The sequence below is a fragment of the Montipora capricornis genome, chromosome 1 (assembly GCF_036669925.1).
Source record: "Montipora capricornis isolate CH-2021 chromosome 1, ASM3666992v2, whole genome shotgun sequence".
NCBI lineage: Eukaryota > Metazoa > Cnidaria > Anthozoa > Scleractinia > Acroporidae > Montipora > Montipora capricornis.
Genome location: NC_090883.1, coordinates 34,347,477 through 34,367,476, shown reverse-complemented (window position 1 = coordinate 34,367,476; position 20,000 = coordinate 34,347,477). Strand labels below are relative to the sequence as shown.

At 40.4% G+C, this 20,000-nt stretch overlaps 1 protein-coding gene across 1 annotated transcript in view; it reads left to right on the top strand.

Annotated features, from left to right (window-relative positions):
- Positions 1-20,000, top strand: part of LOC138040176 (collagen alpha-1(II) chain-like) — a 135,750-nt gene that overhangs the window by 77,226 nt on the left and 38,524 nt on the right. The window contains exons 37-51 of the mRNA XM_068885953.1: positions 95-148; positions 1,504-1,557; positions 3,543-3,596; positions 7,245-7,298; positions 9,464-9,517; positions 9,874-9,927; positions 10,298-10,351; positions 11,823-11,876; positions 12,823-12,876; positions 14,568-14,621; positions 16,022-16,075; positions 17,163-17,216; positions 18,884-18,937; positions 19,326-19,379; positions 19,871-19,924. Of these exons, the coding sequence (XP_068742054.1) occupies positions 95-148; positions 1,504-1,557; positions 3,543-3,596; positions 7,245-7,298; positions 9,464-9,517; positions 9,874-9,927; positions 10,298-10,351; positions 11,823-11,876; positions 12,823-12,876; positions 14,568-14,621; positions 16,022-16,075; positions 17,163-17,216; positions 18,884-18,937; positions 19,326-19,379; positions 19,871-19,924 (810 nt within the window). The remainder of the gene's footprint in view (positions 1-94; positions 149-1,503; positions 1,558-3,542; positions 3,597-7,244; positions 7,299-9,463; positions 9,518-9,873; positions 9,928-10,297; positions 10,352-11,822; positions 11,877-12,822; positions 12,877-14,567; positions 14,622-16,021; positions 16,076-17,162; positions 17,217-18,883; positions 18,938-19,325; positions 19,380-19,870; positions 19,925-20,000) is intronic.

Below are 20,000 nucleotides of genomic sequence, written 5' to 3'. Positions count from 1 at the left end.
TTGAAAACCGCTGTAAAGGCGCATTTAACTAGAGAGGAGTAAATTTATACTGTTCTCTTTGTTCTAATCTGTTGTGGTTTTTGCTTTTATGAAGGGCTTACCTGGTCTTCCTGGCCTACCTGGAGTTACCGGAGAAAAGGGTGCATCAGTAAGTGCATTTTTTTTTTCTGTTTGATTTTTTAGACAGAAGATCGGTGCAAAATGTGTAACTCTTGACGCTTGAATGAATTAATCAGAAATTAAGACACTGTTGGCAAGATAGCGCGACTCCTAAGGTATCGTGGGAGCGGGTTAGGAGTATTTGTGATTTTTGAGGGTGATTTTCGTCATTCTAGGTCCGTTTGTCTCCCTGTCAGTGGTTTTACTTGGTTTCAGTGATTTCGGACGTTGCAGTGGTTTCACTTATTTCGATTAAGTTCAAAAACATATCACTAGGGCCGATTTACACGATACGATTTTGTCGCATGCGACAAGCTCACGACAGGCCTACGACATGACGTACGATTGTCGCAGCGTTTTAAAACATGTTTTAAAATGCTACGACATTTTTTCTGACGTACACAACAATCGTAAATCATGTCGTAGGCCTGTCGTAAGCCGTTGTCGCATGCGACAAAGTCGTACCGTGTAAATCGGCCGTTAGGGAGCTAAAGCACGAGTCGTTCTTGATCTACGGGCGGAAACCGGAAGTGAACATTTCACATGCCGGGGCAGTGGCTTCTTCAGACTTTTAATCTAGTCGTCCATAATAGGGAAAAGATAGAGCGGTTTTCAATTAAGTGTCGAAAGTACTTAGTGAATTGCTTTGGTTTTGCATTACTTCATGCATTGATCGGTTCATAGTTCTTGCGCCACTCTTTCAACCAATCAAAAGTGAAACCAAAACCAATCGTGGCTCGCGCGTGCACATTTTCCGCGCTTTGTGTCGGCTGCGTGTAATTACTTTGAGTCTTGATTGGTTTACTGGTTTTGATTGGCCGAAGGAATTTCTTTGGTTTTGGTTTTACGACACTCGATTGAATGTCGCGCTATCTAGTAATACAAATGTGTTAGTGTCAAAACCTATTAGAAAGGAAAACGGCCCACTGCACTTCCGGTTACTTTTGGTGGTTCTCGTGCTTTGAGCTCCCCACTGGAAGTAGCATATGGTGCTATGACGTCACAGAATTTTCAAAGACTTGAACAAACCGCAGAGTTGATAAAGAGTTGTCTGCAAGATACGAACTGTGGGCGCTCGTTCGAGAAGCGAACAATAGGCCATTTCCGAGTTCATGTCTGCCTCCTCTTCAAAGCGAGACTAAGTGCGAAGTTTTTCTTATGATAATTAGTTTGCTTTCATATGTAAAGTAGAACTAATTACCATCACAAAAACTTCGCTTTTAGACTCGCTTTGAAGAGGAGGCAGACGTGAACTCAGAAATGGCCTATTGTACTCATAATCTTTGCATAAAGGTTCATTGCAAAATGGCTTAGTGATTATTTTGCAACTTTTCTTGATTATAGGGTAGCAAAGGCATCGCTGGACCTGCTGGGAATGCTGGCAAAGATGGCGCTCCGGTGAGATTGGATGTTATTTCGTGGGTGTACTCCGCGTGTATTGATACTCATTACTGCGTAATCTCTTGCTGTTTTTAATTTTAATTTTTTATTTTTATTTTTATTCTGATGAGAGAATTTCACAGCAAGTCTGGAAAGTGCTTAAATATTGTCGTTTTTATTTTCAATTGCTCAAGAAAGCCTTCTAACCAAAAAACAATTCTCACACACGGATGTGGACAGTCTCATAGCTTTTGTTGGAAATTAAATAGTATGGGACGTTAAAGAACCCACTCACTGTTCGATAAGAGTAGGGGACGTAGTCCCTTGTGTTGTGGTCTGACCTTATCTGGACGGGGGCATCTTTCACTTCCTAAAATAATTGTAAACTGCGTAACAAGCAGTCTGGCTCAAATCCCCCAAAAAGCATTGTAAATTAGTCCTGAAAAGCCCCGAGGGGAGAGAGTAATAGATTCACTTTCACTTCACTTCACCTAAACTCAAATATTTAACACTCCTGTTGTAAATCTCTCCCATCCAAAGCATAACATAAGTCACCATTGTTACATAGAATTTCGCTTTTTCGGTGTCGAGCAAGCCACGCAAACTTGGCAGCACTAGAAATAATTTGGACCCAAGAACGAGATGTGATGGGCATGGGTCTATTCGGGTAAGGATCAATGGAAAATGTACGAATGGTGGACAGTTGGAATAAAGAAATAAAGAAAAAGAAGAGATTCTCGAGTTTTCGTCACAGACTTCTTTGTATTCCTGTTTTCAAAGAAACTTTGCATTGCGAAACAGTTTGTGACGTAAAATCGAGAATACTTGGATCCATGCCTCTCACATCACCGTCGTGGGTCCAAATGGGTTTTATGCATGATGACGGCACATGCTCAACAATTCGGGTCTTACCTCGTTGAGTGGGCTTCAGGATTGGCCAAAAGATCAATAGAACGAACAAAGATAACAATGGATTTCGCACAGAAAACAATAGGAGGTACGACACTATACGGCAGCGCGGTGGCCTCATGGTTAGTGCGCTCGACTCCGGGTCGAGTGGTCCGGGTTCGGGTCCTGGCCGGGGACATTGTGTTGTGTTCTTGAGCAAGACACTTAACTCTCACGGTGCCTCTCTCCACCCAGGTGTATAAATGGGTACCGGCGAATTTAATGCCGGGGGTAACCCTGCGATGGACTAGCATCCCATCTAGGGGGGAGTGTAAATACTCCTAGTCGCTTCATGCTACAGAAACCGGAGATAAGCGCCGGCCTGATGGGCCTTCTAGGCTCGTAGCAGACTTTACTTACCTATACAGCCAGTGAAATATAGTGTTCAACAAGAGGTATGACCCAACTCAAAAATTCCCCACCAAACCCCGTTTGCACAAAATTATTCACATCATCTGGACATGAAATACTGTTAGCACGTGGGTTTTCTTTACAAGTTTGTTCGTTAATTGGGATTCAGCTCAAGCTAAAAGTTACAAGTCGAGGCTTGGTGGTGAAATCAGCTAGTCAGACGTAATCATAAGGTAAATTACATGTACTGTTAGTTTTTACAACTTTGCGTGTCTTCCCCTACAGATAAAAAAATGCAATTTTCGAGGTATGATTGGTAAAACATGTTTGGCTTTGGTGGGGAGATTAACCCTTTCACAGCCGAGGGCATCCCCATTGACGAGTAAAATCGTCTGGCGTTAGAGAGAGTAAAATCAATAAGTGTCAATTTGCAATTTTGGCGGTGAAAGGGTTAATATTGCAGACGAAAAGTATTTGAGTTTATGGTGCACTTTAACCAGACAGCAGTTTATTGACAAAACTGTAATTTACCACCAAGATCCTACAATAATCGAATCTCAAAACGAAAAACTCATCTTCTGCGTAAAAAGGCTTCGCTGTAAAACAACCCGCAAGTACATTCTTATTGGAAGATGGCGTAAAGAATACACATGCAACGGCTCATTTGAAAGTCAGTAAAAATCCTATTTGTTGATTTTCCTCAGGGTGGTGACGGTGCGCCAGGGTCTGTTGGAGACCCTGGATTATCTGGAAACAAGGTAATGAAGAAACTATGCACAATGATCATGGGTGCAAAAATGCTGGTGTAGATAATAAGAGCCTTGTGAAGCAATTTGCAAAAGCAGTTTCATGCTGTAAACTCTAGTGATTTTTATTTTTACTTTGCTTTTTCACCCTGATTCTCTTCCTCTTGCCTTGTTAATTAAGAACACTCTCTTTTTTTTTCTGCCGTAAACAAACGATGCCACCATAACGATGATGGGTGCAAAGTGGTCAACTTCTTTTAAAGACATAATAGTCGTCTCCTTTATTCTTTTTCTTGTCCTTAACATCATCATTGTTAAATTAGAGAGCTTTAGCGACGACGACGGCAACGGCATCGAGAACGTTGTCGTTAAATGTTACTATTCCAAACATTTTAACGTGACAAAGTTGTGGCAAACCCTCAAAAACGAAACTTGTATGAACGGCGCTCAATTTAGGTGGGAAGACTTATTCTTGAAGTGACCCTGTGATCAAAAAATCAATTCTTGTTTTTCTTTGGAATTCGAAACCATGTTGACTAAACACTAAGCGACCAAAGTTTTAAGCCTTGATTGCAAAAAGACACCTGTTTATTTTAACTGGAATTTTCCTATTAAATGGTCCGCCATTACTAACTTTAAGTTCTTGAGAGAGCTGGATCGAGGAGAAAATGACGTCAAAGGCTCATCACTTTAAGAATGCAATGAGTGTGTACGCGGCTGAATTAATATGCAGCACGGGAGTTTTGGGCTTTCAGACCCTTAAAACTGGCGTTTTGCCTCTATAATAAGCTGCATTTACACCCTGAAGTTTTAAGGTAGTGAGCCTTTGACGTCACTTTTCCTTGTATTCAACCCTCTGAGGTCCAATCGCTCAGTTTTGAACGCAAGTAATGGCGGACCGTTCACTTAAAGTAAACGGCCTTTGGATAAAAATCAAAGCTCAAAATTCTGCCAGTCACGTGTTAAGCAACCACACTTTTAAAATCTGAGGGATAAAAGGAAGTGATTTTTTTTATCACAGGGGCACTTTGAGCGCTGACCTTCTCCCTAAAGCCACGATAAATAGGGAGCTTACGCGAAGACGACGACGTCGCCAAGGAGAACATAGTCCAAAAATAGTATTTCCCGTTATTGTAATAATTTCGTTATAACCCCAAGTCGTTCGGAATGGAAAGTGTGTATCAACATTACAGGAATTAAATTGGCAACAACGTTGTGATTGTTTGAGAAAAAAATTAAAATGTTCCGTCAGTCTCTCACGTCCTCTACATATCCTCAGCTTTGGTCAATTCACGTCGTTGTTCAGGACGAGAACGGCAACGAAATGTACCAAAATGCAAAACACACGTGCAGGGCGTGCAGAGCTTTTGTTTTTTGTTCATTAAACCGATTGTTTTGTGGCGTTCTCGTAGCCGTCGTCGTCGTCGTCGTCGTCGTCGTCCTTGCGTAATCTCCCTAAATATGAGCAACAAAAACGTCCAACTTGTGTCGCTGCGAAACAAGTCGAAAGGCGATGTTGCGCGTTTTACATCCCACGCACAATTTGTCTCGAAAGAAAAAAAATGTGTTGCAAGTTGTTGCAGCGTGCTGCAGAAAGGAGAGTTCTGTTCTACTTTCTGCAACAAAATCAACGGATTGTTTTAGTTGCGAGACAGGTTGTGTGTGGGATGTAAAACGCGCAACATCGCTGACGACGGCAAAGAAATAGACAAAAATGAAAAATGCACGTGCAGAGCGTGCAAAGCTATTGCTTTTGTTTGCTAACTATGCAAACTTTTTTCGTTGCTAAAGCTCCCTAATAGAGGTTTTGCACGGCAGCTATGTTGCATGACAGAACCAATGAACATGTTTTGCATTACTGAGAAAGAACATTCGTACCCATAGGAAAAAGAATCTATTGTTCCTGCCATGCAACATGGCGGCCGTGCAAAACCTCTACAGGGGACGACGACAGCTACGAGAACATTACCTTAAAATATTATCTTCCGTTATTGCAACAATTTCATGGTTATTCCAAGTCTTTCGACATGGAAATTGTGTATAAACATTCCTGAAAAATAAAATTGGTATGAACGGCGAGGATGTTTGGAGAGAAAATTAAAAGTTCATTGTCAGCTGCTCGCATCCTTCACAAAACCTCAAATTTGATCATTTCACTTCGTTAGGGACGAGAGCGGCAAAGAAATGTATCAGAATGTAAAACGCTCGTGCAGGGCGTTTTTTCATTAAACCTATTGTTTTGTGGCCTTCCCGTAGCCGTGGTCGTCTTCGTACTTGCTTAAGCTCGCAATTCTCCTTACCGCCACCAACACGACAGGCACCGCTAACATCCTTCATCATCGTCGTTCTTAGCATCAGCATCGTCATCGTGTCATCTTCGTCGTCGCTGTCATCGTCATTAGGGAGCTTTAGATTCTAGTTCGAGAACGACCACGAGTACGAGATTTTCTCATAGAACAACAGTGAGCGTGCGCAAACCAGCGTCATCTTGGCGGGAAAAACGTGATGCCGTCGACATTTAGTACGAAGTTTTGCAAAAATGTCGTCGTGTCAAAACAAGCCAACAACACGGTAGCAGTTTCGGCATTTTTCGATCAGCAAAAAGGCTCAGTTACCAGCAATAAGAATAACTGAGCAACCTATACTGCTACCAAAGAGTAAGATTAATCTTACGGGCTATAAATTTTCCAGGTATTTTCGCTAAAAACGGGCAGTCAAAACTCGTACTCGCTCCCTAGAATCTAAAGGTCTCTATTATCATTGTCATTGCATTACCATCATCGTCATCATCATTAATTTTACATCATTCTCCACATCATATATACATGTATATATCATATATATATATATGGATTGACTATTTAAGCGGAGGACATTTTCCGTGTTTCCATAGCCTCATCTAAACACGAGGGGGAGTTGGGGGAATTCGAGACAGTTATGCAAACCCGACGTCGGGTTTGCATAACTGTCGAGAATTCTCCCAACTTCCCCGAGTTCTCCAATCTAAATTCATGTGATATCACAGCCGTGTTTCCATACTCTCATCTAAACACAGCTATTGACCAATGAGAGTGTGTGTACTATCCTAATTATTTATAAAACGGGGTTGCATTTTCAACAGAGTAAGTTACACGATTCGGTCGCAAATTGTCGGGATTTTGGGGGTTGAGAAAATTCTGGCTAGTGGGATTTAAAAATGAAAAGAATCTCGTTACAAAAATGTTGTTACAGAAACAACTGTAGCGCTGTTTATTCAATTTTTACTTGTCGCATTACATTCCGTTTTGAAATACAATTAAACAGGAAGTGACTAAGTTGGGGTCGCTAAAATTGCATGATGGGGTATATGGTTGGCCAGGGGCACACTGATTCCCGGCGAAAATTGACCCAAGTACCCTCCTCGGGGACTTAGTAGACACCCACACGCAAGTCTGGAAATGTGAATAGCACGGTCACTTCGTGATGTTACAAAAAGTAAAATTTGTTTGCATTTCATAGTAAAATACTCTTTCCTTTTGTTTTTGTGACATATAAATATTTGTGTGAGTTGAACTTTTAGCTTAAAAAGCTGGAATATTCGGACCTTCTTTCCGTTTCTTTCGAGACATCGCTCGGAAACACTTAATCATTCGTTTAATAAAAACTCATTTTACTTTGTAGGGTACCGATGGATCACCAGGGGTGCCAGGAAAACGGGGCGAGCGAGGCACAATAGTAAGAATTATTGATAATTATTAACAATCGTTTGCCAATTGTTACCGTCTCCCTCTGCTTGGATTTTAGATAATCGTGGAACTTGTTTTGTGCGGGAACATTCCATAGACAGGAGGAGGATTCGGAGGGGATCGGATTCGGGTTGGAACGCTCAAAAGGGGCGTTGTCACGGCAGTCCAGTTGATTTTGTGTTCTTTTTCCAGTAGACCATTTTACAGTTGTAGCCAGGTTACCTGGCCTAAGAATGGAAGCGAGGCTGCCGGTGACCCTGCTTTGATACGAACCTTTGTGCTTTTCTTATGTTAATGTAGACTAATTAGAATTACAACAACACAATTTACATGATAACAGAAGTGAGGTCTGTATCAATACAAGGTCACCGAAAGCCTCGCAGCCATTCATAGGCTAGGTCACTAAGGAAACAACTGTAAAATGGTCTATTACTCGCCCCTTCTCGCTACGGAACTTATAGTTAACCCAGAAGTTATTTTTAAAGTGCTACTATGACGAAATTCGCATCTTTCCTTTATCGAAGCAATTTTAAGACCTAAACACGTAGTCTGTACGAGAAGAAGAATGCTGTTTACTATTTTCAAATATCTCTTTTTGTTCCAGAGGTATTCACGTTTGTAGAATATGCAAATTAGACAAGTGATGACATCATAAATTCAACCGAATTTTGCAGTTCATCACGTGCTGTATTTGCTGATCATTCCAAACTTCCTTCAATGCCTTAATTTTTACGTTTTGCGCGATTCGGAAGCCAGTTCCCGATCGTTCACTTTGGTTAAATTTCAGTCGAGACACGGCCTCTTCGAAAGATAAATAAAAACAAGATATGTATGGGTAATCAAATGGTGACGCGTGAAATTATTCCCTAATTTCACGCGCGTTTTGTCCAAATTCAAATAATTTCCCGAGCCTTTAGGCGAGGGAAATTACTTGATTTTGGACAAAACGCAAGTGAAATTATTCCCTAATTTCACCGGTATACCATTTGATTTGCTATTAAAAACATGGTGACAAATTACTCCTTAATCTTCAGACCTGGACGCCATTTTAGCACTATATGAAAAGTTGCCATGGCAACAATGTAATTTCACATTTGAAATTATAAATTAACGCTGAAATTTCGTGCCAAAATTAAGGAGTAATTTGTCACCCATGTTATTGCATTAATAATACTATAGTAAAAAAGTGATCCGTGAAAAGCATCAAGTAAGAAACCTCTGATATATATAAATATTGTAGAAAACGTTATTCTTTAGTCTGTTCGGTTTACAAGTAGGAACGTAATATCTTCGACTGTTTCTTAGGACGCTCTCTATTCGACAGAATTGACCGGCCAGACTGGGCATTTGGAATAGGCCATTTTCGAAATATCAAATATTCAGATTGATAGTGAGGCAGCGAGGACAAAAACAACAGAAACACGTTGGAATGGATGTGAAAAATACTTGCATGTTATCCACTTTCCTTTGTCTCTGTCCTCTAAACGTCTCTTTCAAGCTGAATTTTAATATATCGAAAAAGGGCCTGTTAAGGACTATCTCTACAACGCCTTCAACTTAGCACAGTTCGAGGATATTCTCATGACGTCACGGCCACCATGTTGGTGCCCCTAAACAAAGAAACAGCAGCCATGTTGGTGCCCCGACCAAACACTCCGGGAAATGAACTCTATTATTATGCAAACGTTTTCCTTTGTTTTGGCTGTTGATCACGTGAGTGAAAACCAACTTTACATTCCAGAAGAATGCGAAAAAAATTGTTGCATTCTCTTTGCAAACTGACGGGTCTGGCCGGTCAGTTCTGACAAAAGGAAAGCGCCCTTAGATTAAAACTACATTTGTTTGGCTCTGTACAAATCTGTATAATTTGTAATCAGGATTATTTGCAATTCATTTGTGAAGTCTTCTCTAATTCAGCTCTCGAGCGGTAATAGTGATAGCTTCAGTTATCTATTTATCTGCTGTGTTAAACTTATGTTATTTGTGGCTTTCAAAGGTCGTCAAGTATTAGTATAAGAATCGCGTGAACACAAGTATTTTACCATTATGATAATTTAAGCCATTCAATGGTGTGAAAACTTGTGAAACAAAAAGTTCAATTTTAAATGTAAAATTTTAAGTGACTGCAATGGTGTTTTGATTTTTTTCATTTAGGGAAGCCGTGGGGCTATAGGATCGATAGGACGTCCAGGCATGCCTGGAGCCATGGTTTGTAGAACAAATGGTTGTTTTAATCAAATTTTCTCATTTTAAAAGGGAACTCCGGGGTAAAATTGAAGTTATTTTGTATGTTTGGCCTCTGTCCCATGTTTCAATATTTGATACCATTTATTCCCAGTTCGTTTCATTCAACTTAAATATATTAACCTAAAGACGACCGTGAGTGGAAATAGAATTCCGCCATTTTGGAGAAATCTGAGCCGCGATCAGTGGTCAGCAGCACGTCGGGACGTAAAATCGTCAATTTTTCGCGGGGTTTTATAAAATCTGCGTCTTCCCTCTGTAACTTTGTTTCATCCCTGTTGTTGTAATACGCACGCACTTAATCTTCGCTTGCGTTTTAGGGGCCGGCCGGAGAGCAAGGAATGGTTGGAGAAAAAGGAAACCCAGGCGAAAAGGTGGGAACCATCCGACATGACACATTATTTTCGCTTGAATTTTGCAGCCTTTATTGGTTACTTTGGTTCCTGCTTTATCCCAACTCGTCTTGTGACATTCTGTTAGAGCGGTTTTCAATTGAGTGTCGTAAAAGAAATACCAAAGTAATTACTTCGACCAATCACAGCAGATGCAAACAGCGCAATGAACCAATCCAAATTCGAAGCCATTCGGTGTAACTTGCTCAAAGCGCGGGAAAACCACGCTTGCAAGTCGCGACTAGTTTCGGTTTTTACTTGTCATTGGCCGATAAACTGGCGCGATTTTTAAACCAATCGCTAAGCGTAACAATCTGTATTCATTAGCCGTTGGTATGTTTTGTTTATTCAGGGAAGCAAGGGAGAGGCAGGTGTATTAGGTTCAAAAGGAGAACCTGGAGACTTGGTAAGTGATGACATTGATAATAGTAAGGTTAATGAAAAGGGAAGTAATATTGCAGTTAGTAGTACACCTTATTCCAAAATGGCCGTCATCTTAGTATTCTTTTGTGTCCATGCAAATTTGCCCTTGTGGCCTCGTTTAAGGTTAAATATTCTTTTGAATTTTACGTTTGAAAGCGAGACAATAAGGGCCAATTTGCATCGAAACAAAAGAATACTAAAATGGCGGCCATTTTGGAATAAGGTCTATAGACCTTATTCATAAATGGCGGTGACATTTATAATTCTTTTGTCCACGTGCAAATTAGCCTACCAAGCCTCATTTTGAAGCAAGAATTCTTTTCAATTCACTGTATGGTATGGAGGCTTGGTAGGCTAATTTGCACTTCGACAAAAGAATTATAAATTGACCGCCACTTATGAATAAGGTCTATAAGGATACTAATTTTTCCAAATGGTCTTGATAGCACAAGTGCTACTAATATTTTTAAAAATACAACCACACTTTTTAGGTTTTAAGGATCATGTTTCGATGTTTAAAACATCATTATCAGCCATAGTGAGTGTAACATTAAAATTTTTACAAGATAATCCGTATATATTTATCCAACTATCAATACCATGATTCTTTGTACATTAAATGTTCGCTACAAGTAGGTAAAATTCAAGCTAACCAACAATATTATAGAAAACACAACTGACGTAACGGTAAAAGTTTAAAATTGTAATGCTAAACTGACATTATCAACTTGTGCTTTTACTTCGGGCAGAGCACAGAACGCGTCATCAGAAAGGAATGCAAATGCGAGAAATTTACTCACAAAAAATTATTACATCGAGCAAGAAACATCACAATAGGCCATTTCCGAGTTGCTGTTTGTCTCGGTTTCGAAGTGAGTCTTGGTGCTCAACTATTGTAAGGGAAATGAGTTTGATTTGTATAAGAATACGCAACTCATTTCCATTTGAATGGTTGTGCACCAGGACTCGCTTTGAAACTGAGGCATGCAGCTACTCGGAAATGGGCTATTATCCTGACATTTTTTAGAAAAACGTAGATGCTTGAAAATGTGAGAATTTTTATCCCGGAAAAGGTGCTCATTTACACGTGTGTAGAAATGCATGTTGCTTTCACAGACGTAGCGAGCACCACAGTCCACAAAAGTAAATTTGTACACAACACGTGATTTGAGATAATCCGGAATGAAATCCTTTGGACTAAAAATGTTGCACAGTTTGAATGGAGAGAAAAATCCTTACAATACTTGCTGATAATAGATGAAATTTTCTTTCTAGTATAACATGAATACAAACCGACGTAAGGCAGTTTGTAAAGATGTCAGTTAGATACATCATGTTTAGATGCTTCTTTTGTGGTAACATTTCGCAGGTACCTTGCATGTTTTTAAAAGGGAACTGAGTTGAGACTGCTTTGTGTTGGTCAGTATTTTATGCGTTTATTTCTCGGTTTTTAGGGCGTTATAGGTTTAGTCGGTGAGAAAGGCTTTCCTGGAACTTCTGGAATGGCGGTAAGTGGAAATTTCTTTTGATCAGTGTTGGTGCGTGACGGGTTTACGTGCAAGTTCCTAGGTAACCTCGAACGCGTCGTCATGCAAAAGTTGTGGGATGCAGCGTTGGGTGGTGACAAAACACGGCAGCCCAGGGAATTGGTACCGGCTGACTCCTTGTAAATAGTTCTGGGACTGGAAAACGAAACAATAGATGATGCGACGGAAAGAACGCACCTAATCCTGATAACAAAAGAAACCAGTGGTTATTAGGACCAATGAAAGTAGCAGACTGGAATAGCTACAGGATTACTATGTGAAAAGCGAGATTAAGGGTGCGTTCAGTTGACGCTATTCCGGAAAACGAATTCGTGGAGTGATTATTTAAAACGGTATGTCTGGCGTTTTGAAGCAACAAGGATAATCACATAGATTTTGCCAAGCCAAGCGGAGCTCCCTGGTGTATAAACGGGTACCGGCGAATTTAATGCTGGAGGTAGCCCTGCGTTGGACTAGCATCCCATCCAGGGGGGAGTAGAAATACTCCTAGTCGCTTCATGCTACAGAAACTGGGATAAGCACCGGCCTAATGGGCCACTTGGCTCGTAAGCAGACTTTACCTACGTGTGGTGTCTCCTCACAATAGCATGAGGTCCCCACTTTTCTAAAATGCGACTGTGACATGCCAAAGTTTTCGGTTGAGGTTGGTGAATCCTGTACATGTGCTGTTTTTGGCGGGTGTCCTTTGCAAAAATTTGCTCTGCCTCCACAAGGGCTGTCAATTTCTGTGACTTCATTAATTACAAACGTCAGTTATGTCGTGCGGTAGCTTTTTCATTCGCGTAATTGCAAAAGCAATTGCTGTTAAAGATCTCTCCACTCCTACCCCTGGCAGCCATGTTTACTAACTCGGTGTTACATGCGATCAATGTGTCGTGTAATTTTTTAACCCCCTTCTTTCTTTTAGGGTAATAGGGGTGCTGCTGGAACACCTGGCCGACCCGGAGTTCAAGGCCCACCTGTGAGTATAACGCACATGCGCACGTTCGCACTAACGCGCACACGCGAATTGACTTATTTTCCAGTCGTGCTTACAGTATAGCGTTCTGGCCCCGTTTGCTCGAAGCATGGGTAGTGCTAACCAGCGTTAAATACCATGCAAACCTATAGGTTTTGATACCTTCTAACCAACGGTTAGCGATGACCAGGCTTCGAGCAACCGGCCCCAGGGGCACGTTTCTCGGAAGTCCCGAAAACTTTTCGGGCCCGAAAAGCCATTTGTGAAACTGCCAACCGCTTGTTTTGGAAAGGCGACCTTTTAACATGTTGTCAAGCTAACTAAGAGAAATATGTCTGTGAAGTTTGACGACTTAAATCCTCTCCGTTCTTGAGATACAAAAGGAATTGTGACACCCGAAGTTTCGCGGGACTTTCGAGAAACGGGTCCCAGGTCTTTTATTCCTGACTTCACTTAACTAAGACAATCTTTCTATCACCAGGATTCACTCTAACGAAGGGCTAACGCTCGAAACGTCAGCTTTCAGAATCTCTGTACGGTGGCCAATTTACATTATCAACTCCGTTGATAAAACCAATTTTTTATTTCTATCACCAGGTGTTCATGACTAGGGACTAACAACTCTCATACTAAACGTGTAAATGTCACCGCATTTGCACAGACCGATCTATTTTTAGACTACAGAATTTTAGTTTCTAAAGAAACTGTGGTACTGCGTCGGTGGGAGATTGAAACAACTCTTTAGAAAGAAACAACTCTTTAGAAAACAACTCTTTAGAAAGTAACCCGTTCATCTAGACTAGGTCAAGAGTGGCCATCGGGCTCGTGCGAGAGTCTCATTCGCGGGAATTTCAATCTAAGAATAAATCGGTCTGTGAAAACGCCGTGATAGGAATATAGGACTGTTGTTCACTCTTAGTCATGGCCTTCTGGTATCACGCATATTTTCAGAAGTTGCAGAAATTGACCGAGTCGCGCATGCAAATTTTTGTTTTATTAAAGACGGTGCCTACTAATTCAAAGGTATTTTTGCCCCGGTTTATGATTATGCAGGAAATGTAGATCTTGACAAGTGTCATTGAAATCCAAAAAGAAAATTGGGGGTAACCACGCATTTTTCCAAGATAATTTATGAATAATATTTGTAAAAAGCTTTAAAATACAAAGCAATGTATGGCGTTCTTTCTCAAATTGAAGCTAAATGATCCCTCAAAAATGCATGGTTACCCCCAGTTTTCTTTTTTTGTACCAAGACCACTTACTAAGATCTACTTTCTCCGGATAGTTTTAAACCGCGCAAAAATATCCCTGTATTAGTGAGCATCACCGATAGGAAACTCGAGTATCTCGAGATGCGCAGAACGTATGCACAATAACAGTAGTAGGCACCGTCGTTAAGAAGGTCAAAAACGCACGCTGGCGCGCAATTTCGTAGGGAACCATTAGTGTTCATTTAGCGTCAACGAACTGCAAACTCACGGATCAGCTAAAGGAAATGTTATTTTTGTACAACAACGCCAAAGCATTGAAACCAGCCTTGCTAAAAACACCTTTACTACCTGAAAATAATGAAAGTAATTTTCCTCGGAGCAATTACCAAAATTAATGAAAAATACCCTCTGTCTCAGCCAATCAGCATTTAGTAATTTTGTCTTATACTTTTGCAATTTGCTCATCGCTTTGTTCTTTAAAAGGGGTCGGTTGGATTGTCAGGGCTTGCCGGACAGCCAGGCCTACCAGGCGTTAAGGTAAGATTAAAAAATATCTTTCAGAAGGTATAGTCTCGGCGTTGGACGTACACAATCCACTCTCTACTAGATGTAAGAAAACGTTCAGGCTGAGATGTACCACAATGTTAAGAACAAACTGAGAACATACGCAGGCTGACGAGGCTGAGATTCACTAAAACACGAAGACGCACTATAAAAGGGGGCGCTTCAAACTCTACTTTTGTTTGAATTCATTCAAGCACGACTGATTACATATCCCAGATGGTGATCAACGAAAGCAATACGGAGACGGAAGTCCTAAGAGATATTTCTAGCGCGAGAAAGAGGGGCTTGGAATTTAAAAGAGGAACGACAGATAACATTTGAATAAATTATAACAGAGCTCGGTTGCGTTCACGGTTGATTAATAAATCATTAGGGAGCTTAAGATCTACGACGACGACGTCGACAAAAACGCCACAAAACAATGATATCATTGGTTAAAAGAGCATAAATAATCGTGCTGCACGTGCAGCACGGATTTTAGCTCATATTTGTGCGGTTCTCTGCGTGACGACGAGGTGAAATCACTAAATTTTAGGTTTTGACGACAACGCGAGCCTGCAACAGAGAATCTTTCATTCTCTATTTTCAATCTGAAACCGCTCGTACCAATTTATTTTTAGGATACTTCGCCCACATTGTACGAAGTGAACGAGATGGAATAATCGCGAAAGACTTTTACTAGAGCGAAGTTCAATTTTGAGGTGACGTTTTGGTCGACGTCGCCGTCGTAGATCTTAAGGTCCCTATTTGCATGTGCCTAACGCACCAATCCTTTTTATAGTGCGTGTTCATGTTTAAAAATGTCTTTTGTTATTGAAATTCTCACTCCAAGTAATAAGTTGCCAAATTTACTCTACCAGATGCAGATGATATGGAAAAATCTCATTAACATTTTTTTCATCATAGTGAAGAGTTAACAGTAATATTGGAATTTGTTTTGGAATGCTATGGTCAAACCTTTACAGGGATTCAATTTCGTAAGATATATTGCGTCTTCGTGTTTAAGGAAGTCTTCATTCTTTTTTTTTTTTTTTTGTTCTTTTGAGTAGTATAAATAAAGGTAAGAGATAAATAGAACTGTAGTCTGAAAGGACAATTAACTGAAATACTTAGGGACGCTTTTTAACATTAAAGATGTGGTTTTCTTATTGCATGAAACACTGACGACCAACTCAGTTTGTAGTCGAACTTGGTATGCCACACAACATTAAGAACGGCTTTAGAATGCATCCCTTCAGGCTCATATCGCCAAAAATGAAAACCAACGTGCAGGCTCAGTTCTCAAAATTAGACGTTCAATAAAAAGAGTTTCCTGCTGTTGCATTTTTTCCTTTCACTTCATATCACTGGTGTCTGTGTATCATTTGTTATAGGGCTCTCGTGGAACGGGTGGATCAGCAGGCCTACCAGGCTTACCAGGACGACCAGTAAGTACATCTAACTTTGGCTTTGAATACCTCCTGAAAATAGCCCTTTTCACGGTTAGTTTTTCTCATTTGCATTACAATGTAATCTAACGTGGATGCGAGGTAATTTCGGGTTAAAACAACAAAATAGCCCGAAATTGCCTCACGTACATGCTAGATTATATTGTAATGCAAATGAGAAAAACTAACCTTGAAAATAATAATAAATGATAAACCAGTAGCCAAAAAAAGAAAGAACTAGACTGGATCGAGTTACGGTTCCCTACTACGTGTTTTGTACCAGGGAAACGACTGTCTGATATGGATATTCGAGTGATGTTATACGCATTCTACAAGTTATTTGCAACAATTTTATCCACTTGCGGGAAGCAAATCCGAACTTCCAGCGCGTGAATAAACCATACCGGACCAGTTCATATGAAGTCTTACTGTCGTGATTAATTAATACAGTGTGTCATTTATTGATTTGGTTATGAAGAATATGAGAGAGGGGACTCAATAACTTTCTTCCTCCGAAACTGGGAGCCGATTATACAGTGGAATTATAGTACTTGGAGGTCTGGTGACGAGAAAAACGCGGATTGGTGGGTTCGTGTCCATCTTGTGTGTCAAAAATGCGGTCATTCTCGTCGCAGTTCTAAATATAGTTGTTTCATTAATCTCGCCTGAGTTCTTTAGCTAACCCCCTCCGCGAGCACGATTACAAGTGGTGGAGAATTAGGGGGTGGGGGGTGGGACTTTTAAGAGGATTTATTGTATGAAAGCAAAAAGGTGTCCTATCAGATTTCCTTGACTATCAAGTTGAACCAAGAATTATGATGAACGCTGATGCCTTTGGAAGTGAGGTTCTGTTTGAAAAGCATGAAGCTTAAAAAACGGGCCGGGATCCTTTTTTGCCACGATGCCGAGGATATGAACATCACAGAAGACCACAAAGAAGTTCGATTGAACCCCGAAACAAAAGCGAAATCTTTTTCTTACATTAGAAGGATTAAGAAATTCAAAATTGCCACTAGAAGTCAATATCGAATTGAAATGAAGTTCAGGTATATGCCTAGAAGTTAATTGATTGCTTTTTCCTTTTAAGGGTTTGCCAGGCCGTGACGGATTGGCTGGCGTTCCAGGCACAGATGGAAGAACGGTTAGTATGATTGAACCAATTTTCCCCTCATTCCAGTAATTATAGTAGCTCAAATCAGTGTCAACAATTTGACTCATTTTACGTAGCGGCAATGTTATGGTACCATAGGAAACACCGCTTATTGCAAACATGATATTTTCTGATCTCGTTAATGTGACATGAAAGGTCAGTATAGCAACAGAAACGACCTCCAGTAACACCCTATATTTAGAGTGCTACTACGATGAAAAAGTCTGCTCTCGTTTTTTTTTTTCACATTTCGAAAGCTCTTGCGTTGATTGCTCAATAGGCGGTATTTTTTGTAGTAATTTCGAGAGGAAGACTATTTAATTTAAGTCCACTTGTTTTAGTTAACTCTCCGCCATTAGTTGGTGCGGTTCCGCCTGGTAAGCTTTCAGTGATCTGGATCGAGGAGAAAGTGACGTCATTTACTCACTAGCTTAAAATGCAGTGTGTGAATGCGGCTTAAATAGTATGCAGAACACGAATTTGACAATCTGAAAGCCAAAAACTCTCGTGTTGCACACTAATTAAGCTGCATTCACACGCTGCACTTTTAAGCTACGGTCAAACCTCCATTAAAAGCGGTCCTTTATTAAGCGGTCACCCTCTATTAAGCCGTAACTTATCAATTTCCCGGAATTTGCTTCTCATATTTACTGTAAATTTTACCTCTATTAAAAGGTCACCTCTATTAAGCGGACGCGGTCACCGTTTGGATTTCCCAAATGACTAATTTTATTGTAAATCACCTCTATTAAACGGTCACCTTGTTACAATATAAGAATCAAAAAAGGCAGTATTTTTAGGCAAGAGGATAAGCGAAGCGTGTCCAGTTTCTTCCGCAGCTCATTAAACGCAACCTAAGCATTGTCTGTGTAAAAATTCACGTCTCTGTGGTGGGTCAACCGGCGCATACGTCGAATTCCTCTTTTATCAGTTTTCCTTGCAGCCAACCGCAAGGAAAACTGTCACCTTCAAACTGATACTCGCATGCAAATACTGTAATGATACTTTGCGTTAGTTGTTGTGAACAATAAAATGTAAATTACTTGATCGGTATTCAAAGACGAGGGGTGTATACGCCTAAAACTTCTGGTATGAATGCGCATAAAACAGATATGAAAGACACGAAATGTTTGAGATTTTGCTACGGCGTTTCAGGTGCGAAAACTTTTCCGGACCTTCCAGAAAACGGCCCCCTAGTCAATTTATCAGTCAGAACCGCACCAACTAATGCCGGACCGTTAAATAAAAAAAACTGGAGTTAAAATAAATAGTCTTCCTCTTTAAATTACTACAAAAAAATTCCGCCTAATGAGCTATCAGCGCAATACTTGTGAAGAAAAACGAGAGCTGAATTTTTCATCGTAGTAGCATTTTAAAACGCTTAAATCAAGAAAGGGAACTCGTTGCCCCCCCCCCCCCCCCCCTTCCTTCTTTTACTGCGGTCGTGTGAACAGTAGGCTAGCATGAAACTCCCTGCGAAGTTAAAAAATAATCAAGTGCGGATTCAGAGCCACCTTAAATTTTCCAGCTGTGAAGTCTTTCGTCTCACATGGATGCTATGTCCCAAAGCACCATGCTTTCTCCTGGCAACTGAATCGTCTAGATAAGTCTGACAAAGCAAAGGGGTTTGGCTGAGTTCTGTGTTTGTTCATTTTTAGGGTAGCATTGGTCCATTGGGACCTCGTGGACCTAAAGGAGATCAGGGACCGGAGGTAAAAAAAATGCCCATTTCTTTCTGTATGAGATAGATTCTATGACGAAAGTTAACCAAGGAAACCCGGTGTTGTGCTCTACCAGCGGAGCCATCTTGGAGCTGGTCATTAGGTGGGTTATGAACTCACCTAATGACAAGGGTTACGTTACTGCTCAAGTAACGTTAATTAACAACTGCGATGATTAGTATTGACTTGTTTTGGGGTTCCGTTGGCCGTCATGAAATATTTAGGACGTTTACAAGCAATGGTAAAATAGACGCAGCATTGAACTACGTGCATTTTGATCGATATATGCATTGGAGACCTGAATGGTAATATTATTGAAAGGCCTTCCTCTCTTTAAATTTTCCGGTGCGTGTAAGAATTGTTTTGCTTTTGTTTCAAGGGTCTGCGTGGACTTCCTGGAAGACGTGGTCCATCTGGACCGACTGGAGAAAAGGTTTGGAGTTTTAGAAGGCTGAAAGATCTTTTTGTTGGTACTGGTAATCACGTTGCCAGAATTCTACTATACTGCGAAAAAATTGGCGGATGCCCAATTGGCAAATGCACATATGTATTTCCTCCCAGATTATCGGCCTTGAATCTGACAATTACGCGTAAGACTTAAGATTGTGTTCTCGAAAACAAAATCATTGAAGGTCTTAAGCCTTCATTACTTTTTCTGCTTTTCTTACTACCTTCCTGTAATTATTTATTTACGCATCTGAAGTTTTTTCATTTGTTTGCTACCTTATTTGCATGTTTATCTATAAGATTAGGTAGTATTTGATTTATTTTCATTGATGTGTACTTTCTGATTTACAAATGTATCACCATTTTAATAGGCTCTTGACTCAGCTATCGGCTTTTCTCTTTAAAATATTTATAACCTTGTTTACTTAAGGTGTACAAATAAATTGTTGTTGTTTGTGTGTTTGTGTCTTTATGTAGGGTGAACAAGGAGGTCCTGGTAATGATGGCAGCGATGGCGATCAAGGACGTACTGTAAGCTTGTTTCCGTCAGATATTTAGGGTCGTACCTGTTGCCAGGCAACTGAAAGCTTGCATGTTTTCGATTAGT